Source organism: Bacillus rossius, chromosome 2, assembly GCF_032445375.1.
Source record: "Bacillus rossius redtenbacheri isolate Brsri chromosome 2, Brsri_v3, whole genome shotgun sequence".
In the NCBI taxonomy this organism is placed as follows: domain Eukaryota; kingdom Metazoa; phylum Arthropoda; class Insecta; order Phasmatodea; family Bacillidae; genus Bacillus; species Bacillus rossius.
In genome coordinates, this window is record NC_086331.1 from 71255059 (window position 1) to 71269594 (window position 14536).

Genomic DNA, 14536 nt, shown 5'->3' on the forward strand with positions numbered 1-14536 from the left:
TTATAAGTGATTACAGACATGAAGCGTTTGAAAGTCAAACCACTTACCCTGAGCTAGTTCGTATGAAGAGGGTTGCTGGTCCCGAGGGTGTATTTAGTGACAGTGCCATGAGTGACTCTCCCACACACCCTCTCCCTCGAAACGTTTCCAATTACCACTGAGAGTACAAACTGTGAATAATGTAATAAGTATCTTATACATCTTGTTTCTTCGAACCTCAGTAATTGATTACACAAGTGAGGATAAACAAGGAATGAGCAATTAATTGTGCTTTACAGTCTTTTTTAAATTGAGAGTAAAATATTTATTTTGGCAACCTCGGAAAATAAAAATAATACGTACGCCACTGCCTTGTGATCTCCATGCCCAGCACATCTTTATTTATGAGAATACGGGATGAGGTGGCGCTCTGGTTGGACACTAAACTCGCATTCCGAAGTTTCTTAGGGCCGGTTTCACCAAGCGAAATTATCTCGATAAAGTAATGAATTATCCAGATTAACAGAATATCCCGTTTCACCACACCGAATATCTCGATCTTTTAGTGTTATCGAGATAAAATATTTTAACCACCGATTTTCGTGGTTAAAGTCTTATTATCGAGATAATATTGTAAAACGAAGTGACGAGAGGAGATTTTAAAAATTGTAATGGCTCGAGGCATGTACAATTTGATTTTTGAAGATGAAAGTGATGAAGAAGATGCCATTGTTCGTCGGCCACGATGGATGCGAGATAGAAGCGATTATTTTGAAATGTATGATGAAGAAGACTTTAAAATACATTTTCGCCTTTCAAAACAGTCGACTATGTTTGTTTTGGAACTTATAGAAAATCAACTACAGTTTCCCGAAAAGTAAGTTTATATTAATATTATTTCCTAATGTTAATTGTTTCTGTAGAATAATAAATATGTATATGAAATCATAGACAAGTAAAATAAAACTCATTTATACGAACATTACATTACAACCTTCAACATACTTTTTTCGTCTTTCACAGGAATATGTCAGTGTCGCCAATGAACCAACTGCTGGCTACACTTCGATTTTATGCTACAGGCTGTAACCAGCTAACCATTGGGGATTATGCTGGCTTTAGTAAACCCACAGCTCACCGAATAATACATAGGGTTAGCTCCGCAATTGCATCTCTTCGACCGCAGTTCATTAAATTCCCAGAGACGATGGAAGAACTGAATTTAGCACAAAGGGATTTCTATGCAATTGCTAAATTTCCCAGGGCTATTGGTGCTATGGATTGCACTCATGTAAAAATCCAGTCACCAGGTTGGTTTAAACACTGATTTTATGCTACCTTTTTATTAAACATTGCAATCCACATACAAGCTTGTTTTATGTTTGTTGCAGGTGGAAACAATGCAGAATTCTACCGTAACAGAAAAGGTTACTTCTCTGTGAATGTGCAAGTAATTTGTAATACAAAATTGGAAATTACAGATATTGTTGCACGATGGCCTGGTTCCTCACATGATAGTACCATATTCAACAATAGCAACAGAAGGGCATGTTTTGAGAGAGGGGAGTATGGTGATTCTGTACTACTTGTTGATGCGGGCTATGCTTGTAGGTCATATCTAATGCCTCCATTAGATAATCCCAGAAGTCCACAGGAACACCTATTTAATGAGTCGCAAATTAGGTCAAGAAATCCTGTAGAGCGAACATTCGGTTGCTGGAAGCGACGTTTCCCAGTCTTATCTTTAGGATTGAGAGTGTCATTAGAACATTCGTTTGCCATCATTGTAGCGACTGGGGTGCTGCATAATATCCTGCGACAAACTGGGGAAGAACTCCCTCCAGACGACCCTAACCTCAATCTCCACCTCCCTTGGCAACAGTTGCTTGAGGAAGGAAATGTACAGCAGAACAACGAAAATGCAAACAGAAGGCCCAGATATGACAGTGTCAGGCATTTACTGATTGAAAACTATTTCAGGAGGTAAATGAAATTTACATATACCTATAATTAAATACCTATATATGTGTGTGTGTTGTAATACTTATTTAAGATACGATTATTTATCACTCTGTGTATTTTCAGTTTGTTGTAGGTCATACTGATCTATATGTCACACAGAGATGCCATCAACTTGAAGATTTGCTGGTGAAAATAACTACATATAGCAAGATGTATGGAATATTTTAATACATTTGCATTGTACAACTGCTTAGATCATACAAAATAATGTGACATAAGCGAACATGTATTATCTTTTATATAATTCTTAACATTTGTACTTGAAACTGTTTGTTAATAGGCACAATGAATATCACTTTGTAAATATACATGTAATATATAACAATTATGTCATGATAGTTGAGCAAATGTTTAATACATAAGAACAATTAAATTACTGCAAATGTTCTAGTTCTTTCTTTATTTTCAAGATTTGTAAAGATAAAAGTTCAGTTTGCAGCTTTTCCTGCTTTACTTTTTCTCGTTCTTGTTGTAACCGCAGTTCCCAGATTTCTTTCATAACTTCTTTTTCCTCGATTGCATGTTTTTTTGCAAGTTCAATTAGTTCGATTTTTGCTGCATTGACAGCACTTACTTCTTTCACTTTGGTGGCCGGGGTTGGTCGCCGCTTGCTAGTAAAGGGAGATTGCACTGAAGCATTTCCCCTACTGCTAGGAGGCATTGCCTTCCCACTACTTGCACTGCATGAATCAGTAGTATTGGTCTGCACTGTGTTTGTGATAGCCGAGTTGTTATTGGAGTGTCGAAGGGCAGAACACACAGGACTGCTGAGCATGGCTGGAGTATAATGCGTCCAGTCGCCATTTGGAAGAGTTACCTGTGGAAAAATTAAATTTGAACATTATGTGAGAGAAATAAAGTTAACACAGTGCATAGGCTATAGCTATACATGATTAATAAGCATAACTATGCACAGTGACACATCCATTAGGTTTTCTCAAAATAAAGTGTAGGCCTACTAACTGTCTCTGCCGTCTCCACGAAAGAAACATCCACTTCTGCTCCGACATCCAGTTGAATGCTGTCATCCTCATCAGTAGGCCTATTTGATGCATCAAATGGTAATATTATTGCATCTGAATCTGAATCGAAGTGATTCTTGGCACCATCGATAGTCGGTTTGATTAGGCTCTGCACTCTCTCACAAATGGGATCCTTACTAACTGTTTTTGAAGGACCTCCACCTGAAAAAATACAGAATTAATTTAGTTATGTGGTGTATATTTCATATCCACTGGTGGTATAGTGCGAAGTGTCTTCTTGACAGTGCAAAGGTTATAGTTCTGATTCCAACTCCACCCAAGATACCTCTTTAATATATTACAATTAATTCAAGTAACTAAAAAAATTGTTATTGCACATGTTTACAATTCGTAAAATTGCATTATGGATAAAAATGCATACAATATTTATTGCTGTACCTAAATATAATGTACCAGGATATACAGACAAAAAATATATTACCTGTTCCAGTTAATACTTGAACTCGTTGATCAGCAGAAGTCTTTCGCGTGTGCTTTTTGAGATTCTCCCACACCGCTTTTAAATTTTCTGCAGTCCTGTGATGTTCTCCAGACATACAATTGAAAGTATCTGCAAGTATTTGCCACTGCTTCATTTTTTGTTGCTGTGAAACACCATCTGTTTTTTTATTTTCAATGATATTGAAATGTTCAGTTACTAAATCTAAAAGAATGTATTTCTCCTGCTGCGATGTATTTTTATTTCTCTGCTTCTTTGACAAATTACAGCCTTGGCTCGCCATAATAGCCTACGAAATTTCTAGCCAAACTTTGATAACGAAAGGTGTTTACAAACAGAAAATCGCGATAATTTCAGAAGATCGAGTTAAACTTATCTCGATTTTCTCAGAGAAAGATAATATGTGGTGAAACACATATAACTTTATCGAGATAGAAATGGAAGATTAACTTTTTATCTCGATAACATCATCGGGATTTTCAACTCGACTGGTGAAACCGGCCCTTAGCTGTAATCCTTGTCCGGCCATTCTGATATCAGTTCACCGTGGTTTTGGAACATTGAAAAACTCTAAACGAGCCAAGTGGGACACCTAGCTATAGGTGCATCCGCGATAGTGATGGTATCGCTTTTTAGTGCTAGGCTCTGAAGCAACTTTCAGACTTTCCTTTTAAATTATAATTTCACGTTCATAATATATTGCTGTTTCACGCTAGTTGTCATAGAATAAATTTCTGTAATTCCCGCTGCCTAGGTGTATACCATTAGACATGAGCTGATATTGGCTGGTTCTTCATGCATTGGCCAATCTACGCATTTTTACAGACGAAAATGGAATGTGGAACATTCATTTCATCGTGTGTGGTAGTAGAAACACTGTAGTCTATAGTCAACTAGACATCAGCTGCCAATTGTAAAACATTGTTTAATTACATAGTGCTAGCTGGAACTATCAAATAGGGAAGGGGAGAGATTTACCACCGAAGACATTCTCTCTAGCCGAAATATATAGTTCGCGATGACAGTTAAATGTGTCCCAGGTGAGGAGGTTTAGCTACCTGCCACTTCGTTTCCCGTGTTTCCTAATCACTATAGGTTTCGGCTCTACACTTAAGTTTTCTAGCTACGTGTTTATAGCCATAAATCAAAGATGAAAAATTAAAAGGAATAATTTTTTTAAAAGTGATGAATTGGAGTAGGGTGGGAATAAAGAGAATATATTTTTATGTAGAGGATTTTATATCTAATTTTGTATTTACTAAGTGATAACAAATTCTCATAATTTTATCGCAATTACAGTAATATGGCACTTTTGTTCAGAAATATTTTTAAAGAATTATTTTTTTATGCATCTTTCAAGTGGCATATCGTAATACAATGTCTGAACGTGAAAGGTGATGATCATGAGCAACCAAGATGGTATTTAGACATGATGCACAGGCTCTACACCTACAGCTCTTTACGAGAATACCTTTATGGCATTCTTGTGAATATGATGCACCTGTTTAAACTTAAAGTGTTGTTTAGGTTCTCATAATGTGGATTTGGCACTTGTTCCATTTTTCTGCACCTCCTGTGCATTTTATTATTTGGCGGCCATATTTCTTTCAATAACTTGATTTAGCGCTCCAAATACCTTGCCCTATGAGTTGGTTAATAGTTTGTTAGTAATTTTTGTTGGTAAAGATATTAAGCATTCAAATGTACCTTATAAATGTTGGCTTTATACTAAAGAAAACTATAGATAGATATAGTATTTATTGTGTGTAAATTATAATATTTGTTTGGACTAACTAGTCATCACAGATATAACTATTTTTGTACTAGAAGTTATTTATGAAATATTTCTAGTCATAACATATATAACTATTTTTGTACTGGAAGTTATTTATGAGATATGTTAAAGATAAACAATAAACATTGGAACTAATTTTATGTGTTTTGGTGAATGTTCTGCCACCTTTGTTTGAATTTAATATGCAGGTTAGTCCCCATCTGGGCAAGCGTTTACCTTGTGAAAGGTAACAACAGTTGATACTTGCAGTGGGAGTTGGGACTCTGATGGGGCCCGGCTTCAGGGTGTCTACTGGTACACAGAGGGCTTACCAGAAATAAAATCACCTGGCAATCACTTATATCATATTTACTCCCAACTTCATTTTGAATGAGTTTACCTGGATATATTTTGCATGATGTTTTACGCACATAGATATACAGGTAGATGTTTTTTGACTTACTAAGACAAAATTTTCTTTTTAAACTATTATGTTAAAAAAGTGGTATATTATTTCTTTGAAGTATGTTTCTGTCTTTTTCCAGATGCAGTGCCTTCCAGGAAAGGAAAGAATACGTGGTCGCTTCTTAAACTAGTGAGTTAAAAAACCTTATGCTAATGATCAACCAAAATCTTACATGTGTGTAACTGAACATCCCCATTATCGATCTTCCAGTTATTGTTTTATGGGTGAGGAACTTACAGCTATCTCTCTGTTTTTGTGAAATATAGAGCATTTAATTTGCGTCTCAATTTTACCAGCGACCTTGATCTTGAACTTTGACCTTAACCCCCGAGTGGAATTTTACGCTTACTCCCTTAGTATCAAGAATCTCTTAAACTTTCTTTTGAAAGCACACCAAATAATTCTATATATTCGTGTATCTATTTAGTCCACCCTTGCTTCTGCATATAACTTGATAATCCCCCATATTGGCCAATCTTGTTTGACCAAACTACGCGGATCTGGTCAACCAACCTAACTGGCCATTCAGTAGCGTGTCCAGGTCGAATTCGGGATGCCGTGGATGCACCGGATGCGATTTCCTTCCTTCAGTGATTTTTCACCCCACGCTCCAGGTGGATACTGGTGCATTTTCTTAAATTTCACCTTCCCTATTCTCTCCACTTACAAAAGTACGTTCAGTAACATATGTTTGCACAGAAAAATTGTTTTCTCAGTTGACGTCATCGATGAGTAATTGCGCATGTACGTCTTATAGCACTAGTCCTGCCATTGTCCCTTCACTGCTAAGAACACAAAACAAAACAGTTCCATCAGCTGCTTCTTGCCAAAAACATGCTATACCTTTCGACGTGTGTTCGTGGTAAAAACAATGTGAACTTTTGGAATGACAATATTTCACATTTTCTTAAGGTGATAAATTACAAAGCGCAAACATAAATTCTTTTAAAATAGAGACATGATTTATTGTGTCACAATAAGTATAAGTATGTTTCAGTCAAGTTTAAAATTGTTGCTGTATAAATTAAAATCACACAAAACTAAAACGAATAATATGGAGTTATTAGCTATACATTTGAGTGTACTATAGATAACTATAAGTAGGTTAGATGATTTTCACAAATATTTGTTTACTTCCATGTATAAATAGTGTTGTACAAAATATCAGGCAGTAAATTCCACAACAGATTAAACATAAGATTTTCAACCTGTTTCATGACTTTCTCCTTATTCCATATGATACACTGTACACAATATAAAAGTTGCTGTAGGTCTGCGCTATTAGTTACTATAAAATACATGTATGACTTGCTATGGATATTTTTAGCAAGTTCTGTCTATATATTTTGCATGTTTTGTTATTGTAGTTTGGAAATATTCGTCAATTTATTTTAAATATACTAAAGGGATGATATTAAATATATTGTGTATATTTGTGCAGATGAATACGATGCTGAGGTAATGTGTGAATATCTATTTTACGAACATTGGAAGAAAAATCTATTATAAATAGTGCTATACCGAATAAAAATAATAATTTTAATTTTGATCCCTTTAAAAGATATATAGTAGGACAATTTAAAAAATATATAAAAATAACACAAGAAAAAATGTTTTATACTAAGTAATTATTAATAATTTTTATTATTCAGCCACAATATTTTAAAATAAAAAAACATATTCTTAAATATACATTAGATTTAAATTTTGCATACCGTACTATTAATTTTCAAACAAAAAAGTAAATGTTTTAATGTGTTATCAATTTCATTGGATCACGTGTAGCTAAGTAAAAATTGTGATAATGTTAAGTTAAAATATTCTACTAAATATAAACTTTAGAGTATTATTTAATTATTTAATAATTAAATTATCTCGCGTGTGTGTGGAAATTAAATATACTTATTGGAGAAATATTTTAAGTCCAGTGATACAACAGGCTTGGCACTAAAGCCAATTTTATAAACTACGCAAGGGATGCGACATTGCAACAACGCAACACGCAACCAACACAAGAAAATCACGGTCGTAGATACAGCACAAAGGACGTAATAAATCACCAAACCTACAACTTGAAATTGTAAAACAATAAAAAATTATTTTCTTCCCAGCTTCTTTTGTTAATTTTATTTTTATCATCGAAACTTATGAAATTGCCAATATTTGTTAATTTTTTTATTTTTGGTTTTAGTTCACTTTACAAAAGTTTAACAAGTGATAAATTCATGTATATGATGAAATAAAAATCGTATGCGTCTGTAAAAGTTTTCTAAACACTCCCCTTCAGATATGTAAGGTGGTAACATAAGCCGAAACGCAAGAAGTTGAAAGCGAGTTTATGCTTGCGTTGCGTTTTTGCGTTTGGCTAGTTTATAAACGAGTAATTAAATACATAATTATTGAACATTTGTCATCATTCCGTTTCTCACGTAATTTATAACCCGCTTCAAGACTGCCTACAGGCCCTTGGGTCGACAAATTGTCTCTCAGTAGTCTTACTAACAGTGCTGCAAATTTTTCGTTGGTGTAAATAAAACAGATTTTGTTGATGATCTAAGTTCCATCTGTCTTCAAATTTTATTGAAGTAAAAATTTTCTGGTTGATAAACTTTTTGGAATATATAACTTGTCTTTAAAATATCCCCGGTTCAGTGAGGAATAAACTTCTTCAAGTAGGGTAGGGCGAGGCTAGTTGAGCACTTTTTCACTTGAGCGGTTATATCTCCTCAACGATAATTATTAATGGCTTGTTATGCATACTGAAGGATTACGAATTTATCCGTTTGCAAAAGTGTCCATAGTTATTTATTTCTTACAAGTCGAATTCAAGAGCTACAACTGTTTAAATGCAGAAAGTCAAGTATTCTCAAAATACCCCATATGTGAGGTAAGTTGAGCGAGGGTATGTAGCAAATTGAGCACTTAGATAGAATGTCTAGCAAAATTATTGGTTAAATGTTAACTAGACATGAAATAAAATTTCTGTTTGATAATCAACTTATTATTTATAGTCTTTTAGTGACAAAACAACCAAATTAAAAGTAATTTTCTTTGAATAATAAACTGAAAATAGAATCAACAAAACATCAACGTATCCTAAACTTAACTTTGGAATTAGTTTCAGTCTTTCTGATCAAATTCAGACTTGAATATTTATATAATTATCAATAAAGCTTATCTTAATAAGAAAATATTAATATATAAAAGAAAATATTAATGACGAACGTATTTTGGGGAATATCCATAGAAGATTGAAGCCATTTGTAACAAGCATTTCTTTAAAGAGTCTTCTTGTGTGGGAGAAAATACTTGCCACGGTGTTGCATAACCCATGGATGAATCACCACCTTCGTTTAATTTCTTCAAACATCTGGTCAAAGTCGTCCGTTTGATACCGAATTCTTTTGCGGCGGCATTCACGCTTTTTCCCTCATCGTTGACCGCCTTTGCAGCATCATTTAAGTTTTGAGTAGAGTAAGAACATCTCGTAGTCTTTCTCTTATAAGTCCACATCCTAAAAAAAATAAAAATCATATATTACTTTAGTTCTAAGTCGTGGGGTTAGTTGAGTAACTATAGCTCAACTAACCCCAATCCGAAATTTTAAAACAAAAGGGAGGTTATGAAAAACCGGTTAGAATTATACCCAAAATATTTATACATATCAAAAGTACTATAAATTTATGGGATTTTAACACTTACCTGATTAAAATCGGATAACATTTTACTATTACAGACGAAATATTCCGCTTTATAATTATTTTACTTTCTTGGTTACAAAATAAACAATGCGCGCGTGTACTTCACTCGATCGACTAGTCGCCACTGGCCGTCTCGTGATGAGTTCCCCTCCCGCGACCCCTTCTTTTCGCTATTTGATGCCTTCGCGTGCGGTGAATAGTTTTCGAGATATTTCGATTGCCCAACTTTCCCCTATGCTCAACTAGCCCCGCCCTACCCTACTAAGTTATCTCGATTCAGCTATTAGATAGAATGACTAGTTATTATTTTATTCAACATTTAAGAATGGATAGGCTAGTTACAATATTTTATTTCATGTAACATTATATTTTAATTTTATATCCCAAAAATTAATAAAATATTAGAAAATCAGAAAATTTTTATGTTATAATATATATAATTCTTAAAAATTTTTCATGTTATTCAAAATCAATTCAGCCATTTACACACCAAAACAAAAGTTAAAATTGATGATAAAGAATATGTGGGTTAGATAAATTTAAAAACGAGAGTTCGAACTCAAACTAAATGCTGCTTTGCAACATTTGGATGGCAATATGGGAAAATAAATATTAAATTATCTAGAACAAAATCGTATTGTAGAACCACATCTGGAATAAAGTTCAGAAATTATTAAATATAAAAGAATATTTAAAAAAAACATTAAAAAATTAAGGACAGTTATCTACAAAATTGTAAATATAACAACTATAAATATTACCTGGAAAAACTTCCGGTGTATCAGACATAAATATTGTAAAAACATAATATGCTATAGGTATATACAACCAACATTAAGTTTATATATTCTAGTTTACAATCAACGTGTATTTTTTAAATTTTATTTATGGGGATTTTTGATTCAAAAAATCTACATCATTATTTACAATAGCACTCCATCATGAAAATTTGTTTCCAGACAGGCTCACAAATTTTTTGAACTTACTGTATTTGTTTTCTTGTATGGTAAATTTGGTTGAAAGCTGTTGAAGAAAATTGTATCAGAACTATATAAATCTATTCGTCGTGATAGTATTTGTGAATTGTGACCGCTATTTTTTTTTATATATTGTAATAGATCTGCGAGACATGGTGAACAAATTTATTTGATGTGAACTGATTTTTGTCATAAATAAAGCTAGATATTTCCGTCGTATTTATAGAATTTGAAATATTTCCAGGAAAATCTGGCAGTTAAAATAAAAGAAAATTTACTTTAAAACATATTCACTCTTTAACATGCTGAGATTTTTGAAGTGAAACTTCTTTGCTAAGAGGGTAATTATTTTCGAGCGTTACAAAAATTCCGATCACATGAGGGAAAATAGCTAGGTCTTGGTGGGGCGACCGGGTGAGGAGGGGAATAGTTAGGAACGTGGTGGGAGAACCATAGAGGAGACGGCAGGGAAAGGTAGAAGTGACACAGTGTACTTGCTCTCTTGCACTCTTGAACTCTTGCTCTCTTGCGCTCCTCTTATGCTCTTGCGCTCTTGCGCTCTCGCAATATTGTGCAATTGCGCACTTCCGCACTTTCAAGTGCGTGGTGGGTTTTTGTGGGTAGACATCGCGCTATCCCGATTCCGGGGCCGTTGGCGCGGTCGGTGATCGCTGGAGCAGCGAGCGGGCTCCATGTTTCACTTTCACATGCTAGATACCTACATCAGACTACACGCTCCATTTGGACAATTAGTAAAGTTGCATAAACTACCTAATTATTGTTAAGCTTCAAGTTTATGAATTATGTAAAATCAAAGTTTCTTTTAAATGTATGAGAAAAAGTTTTGTAAATTTTTTATTCAAAGAATCTACCATTTATGTAATCGTGTGGAAAAGAGTTATTTCATTTATATCATACCCACGTTCTTACTATTTTCACTAATCTTGTTTTATTAAAACATATTAGTAATTTATATCTTATATATCTAATAAGCAAGAAAGTTTCACTTATGTCACGCATAGACTGCATGCACACATTTTTTACCAAGTCCTAACGATATTTTTTTTTATTTAGAGTGAAAACTTTTTAAAATTTTGTAAAACATAAAATTTTACAGAAATACAATAGGAAGAACTTGAAAACAAATTTAGAAACTATCCAGCGTATTGTGCCGTGAATCAGTAACCGCTTGGCACAATTTCCAATCTTAAGTAATTTATATTTTTTTAATGACCTGATAGATCCAGCTAATTTAAATTTATTTTCCTTATTGTACTCTACAACTTAAACTTTGCTGGACTGGTTTCAGTTTGTATTTCCCAGCGCCGCGCGCTGATGATTTAGCAGTCCCATGTTAATACACCAAGGCTCATTCTTTTCTCTTCGCTCCTGATCCCAGCTTGGATATAATTCCTCTCCCTCACAGTGGCTCCGGGCGCGACTCCTCGTCAGCCCCTACTGGAGCACGAGCGTCCTAAGATGTCGGCTGACTAGGCAACTCTGGTCAGGTCTGGAGACCCATTTCACCATTGCCAGGACACGCCATCAGAGAGGCCAGTTTCGCCAAGTTCCCACTACGCCAGTTTCCCCGCACACCTTGCCGTCTGTGTTTTTCGCTGTGCTTCCTAGAACCATGTGTCCGGAGCCTAGACCCGTATACTGTCTCTAAATCCAGTTCCCCTGCTGGTGGAACAAAACCACGCCCCCAAGCGCACTGCTAGCGCCTATCATGCGCGACCTGTCGATCGTCTGTAGTACTAAGGCCGAGATAGTTCTTCCCCTTCCCACCCGGTGGTGACTACAACCAGAGCCATAGGCTACCGGCCGGTCATTAGTCTAAGCTCCCACGCACGCCATCTTCCGGCAGTCTTGGGAACCATTGGGCGGTGTGGCTCAGGTCTCTTTTTTTTTGTGGGTTCCTACTATCTTGGAACCTATGGCCAATCAGAGGCTACTATCTCCTCACATCTCCTCGGCATAGCTCCGCCTATTTCCCATCCCCCCTTTTCGGCACCATGGAAGGCACCTTAACTCTTAACTATACGAGCTCCAGCTGGCTCGCACCTGTTACCTTCAATGCGCGAACGCGATAGTCACCGACTCTCGCCCCGCGACAAGGAATTCGTGGTTGCGCCGAGATAGAGACTGATCACTACCCTTAGCGAAATGTAGTCGCTTTCTGGTGGGAATACTGTTCCCTTGTTGTCATGTTAGATTTTCTGTCTCATAGCGATTTAGCAATGCCACTCCGCAGTAATACTTCATTTCGGTCCCGCGCGTGTGCCTCTGCCATAAGTTAATTTTTTTGGCTTTCCTTGCATATTTTGGCTTCTTTCTCTTTTCTTTCCCATCTGGACTCACTACGCTTAGTGTGTCTCTTTGCATAGTGTGGGTTCAACTGTCACAAACCCCCCAACCCCCCGAATCTCATCAAATATTCTTGGAGAGACCGGTTGTCTTACGTACCTGCCGATGCAGGATCTCTCACAGCATAAGTCAGACAGCTCCTCATCTTGGTGTCGCCTGCCGGCTTGGTTGGCCTTCGCTACGCAGTTTTCCCATCATAACTTTCACAGCTGGCAAGGAGACAATTTTATTAGAAAAACTAGGGAAACTAAATAATAGGACATTCTAGCACCTGTGAGAACCTCTCTATTTGGTCAAGTTAATATAAATATCAAGACTTAATGTCACTGCAGCCGGCCGACAGGTTTATTAAATATAATGGTACCAGCTCTTTGTAAATTTCACTTCGTAACTCCTGCGTGTAATGTCGATTTTAATTTTATCGCCAACTCATTGCGATATTTTAGTTCAAGAAAATTTTAACTCATATATTTAATGTGCTAGCTGTAAAACTGTCGCAAGAAAAAAGACTAATAATAATTGATAATATCATAAACCAGGGATAAAATTTAAAATTTTGGTTGTCATTTACATAGTTACGTCTCCCCATGGGTTACCTCTAAAGAACTTTATTCCTGTGCTGTATTTTCTCTTAAAACAGAATAATATACCAAGACTGGGAATCTAAGATCCACGGTAACTCTGCAGCTAATGCTTGTACGAATTAAGCTAAATTTATTTGTTACTTCGCTGTGACTCTGGGTTTCCTGCACACTACTGTGTTTCCTTTATATAGGTCAGCACATGATTCCAGGCCTTGTTTGTTATCAACGATAAGTTAGAATTAATTACACATAGAAGTCAGATTAATTTTTAAGCCTTTTATTTACGTGTGGTTTCATCGACGTAGGTATTGTTATTGTTTGGAATGGCAATGCAAAAGACTGCAAATTATCACCACTGTTGCAGTTCGAGCGCTCGAACCGTGGCAAGTCGGGCAGCCTATGCGGGCTGGAGGAGGTGCTCAGCTGCCTGCCGCACCTCGAGTTCGACGACGAGGAGTTGTCCCAGTACCGCGGGCTCGGCTGGTGCGACTTCGTCTCGCACGCGGGTTCGCGGCTGGGCGCCAACATGCGCAGCGCACGCGACGAGTCGTGTAGCTCGAGCGTGGAGTCGCTGGTGCTGCCATCTCCCGGCCCACCGTCGCAGCACGCATCGCCGCTGGCGCAGCGGCGCGGCCACCGCAGCAAGCTGGTGCGCGCGCAGAGCGAGAAGAGCTTCGAGCGGCGGCTGGCAGGGGCGCGCTCGGCATGGCAGGGCCTGGAGCAGACACTGCCGATCTGCGCGTCCCCGCTGGAGAGCGCCATCAGCGAGAAGGACCTCCTCGTGTCTCCCGTGTCCACGACCAGCAAGGCCGAGTGCAAGCGGCGGGAGGCCGTTTGGGACTTGTTCCAGAGCGAGTGCGCCTTTCTTTACGACCACTTGATGGTGCTCAAGAATGTAAGTATGCATCATTGTTTACCACCCACTTCTTATTGTGGGAACCACAATATAGTGGTGTACAACTGTAGATTTATGGACTACATGTGGTTGCATTGGTGAAGAGATAGTGCTGCCAAGCCTATTTAATGCATGAAACATTGATTATAGTGACAATGCGAGCTATTTTATTGTAGTCTTAAAGTAACATATATTTGGCGCGCAGGATACTTCAAATACTAACTTTGAACAATGGTTATGTAAATTTTTTGCCGCAATAAACATTTGCACTGAAGTGACCTTATAAATA

At 36.8% G+C, this 14536-nt stretch overlaps 2 protein-coding genes and 1 long non-coding RNA gene across 3 annotated transcripts in view; 2 read left to right on the top strand and 1 right to left on the bottom strand.

Annotated features, from left to right (window-relative positions):
* The first annotated feature begins 447 nt into the window (after positions 1-447).
* LOC134529362 (uncharacterized) lies at positions 448-2387 on the top strand. Its single transcript, XR_010074548.1, has 2 exons — positions 448-856; positions 1003-2387. It is a non-coding gene; the product is annotated as an uncharacterized LOC134529362 (long non-coding RNA).
* LOC134529361 (myb/SANT-like DNA-binding domain-containing protein 3) lies at positions 2267-3976 on the bottom strand. The gene is made up of 3 exons (XM_063363342.1): positions 3466-3976; positions 2965-3185; positions 2267-2818 (listed from the first exon to the last, which is right to left on the bottom strand). Exons 1-3 carry the CDS (start codon positions 3764-3766, stop codon positions 2375-2377), a joined length of 966 nt encoding a protein of 321 aa, XP_063219412.1. The 5' UTR covers positions 3767-3976; the 3' UTR covers positions 2267-2374.
* Positions 3977-12130: 8154 nt separating this feature from the next.
* The window catches only part of LOC134528904 (pleckstrin homology domain-containing family G member 7-like), a 72203-nt gene continuing 69797 nt past the window's right edge, over positions 12131-14536 (top strand). Inside the window, exons 1-2 of the mRNA XM_063362570.1 lie at positions 12131-12148; positions 13717-14247. Coding sequence (XP_063218640.1) covers positions 12131-12148; positions 13717-14247 — 549 coding nt within the window. The remainder of the gene's footprint in view (positions 12149-13716; positions 14248-14536) is intronic.

Bases quoted from the DNA above. Each gene is read 5' to 3' on its own strand.
- LOC134529361 (XM_063363342.1), bottom strand. From the start codon at position 3,766: ATGGCGAGCCAAGGCTGTAATTTGTCAAAGAAGCAGAGAAATAAAAAT. The intron at 3,186-3,465 runs GTAATATATTTT...GTATTTTTTCAG, and splicing joins TCAAGTATTAACTGGAACAG to GTGGAGGTCCTTCAAAAACA. The intron at 2,819-2,964 runs GTTAGTAGGCCT...ATTTTTCCACAG, and splicing joins TCGTGGAGACGGCAGAGACA to GTAACTCTTCCAAATGGCGA.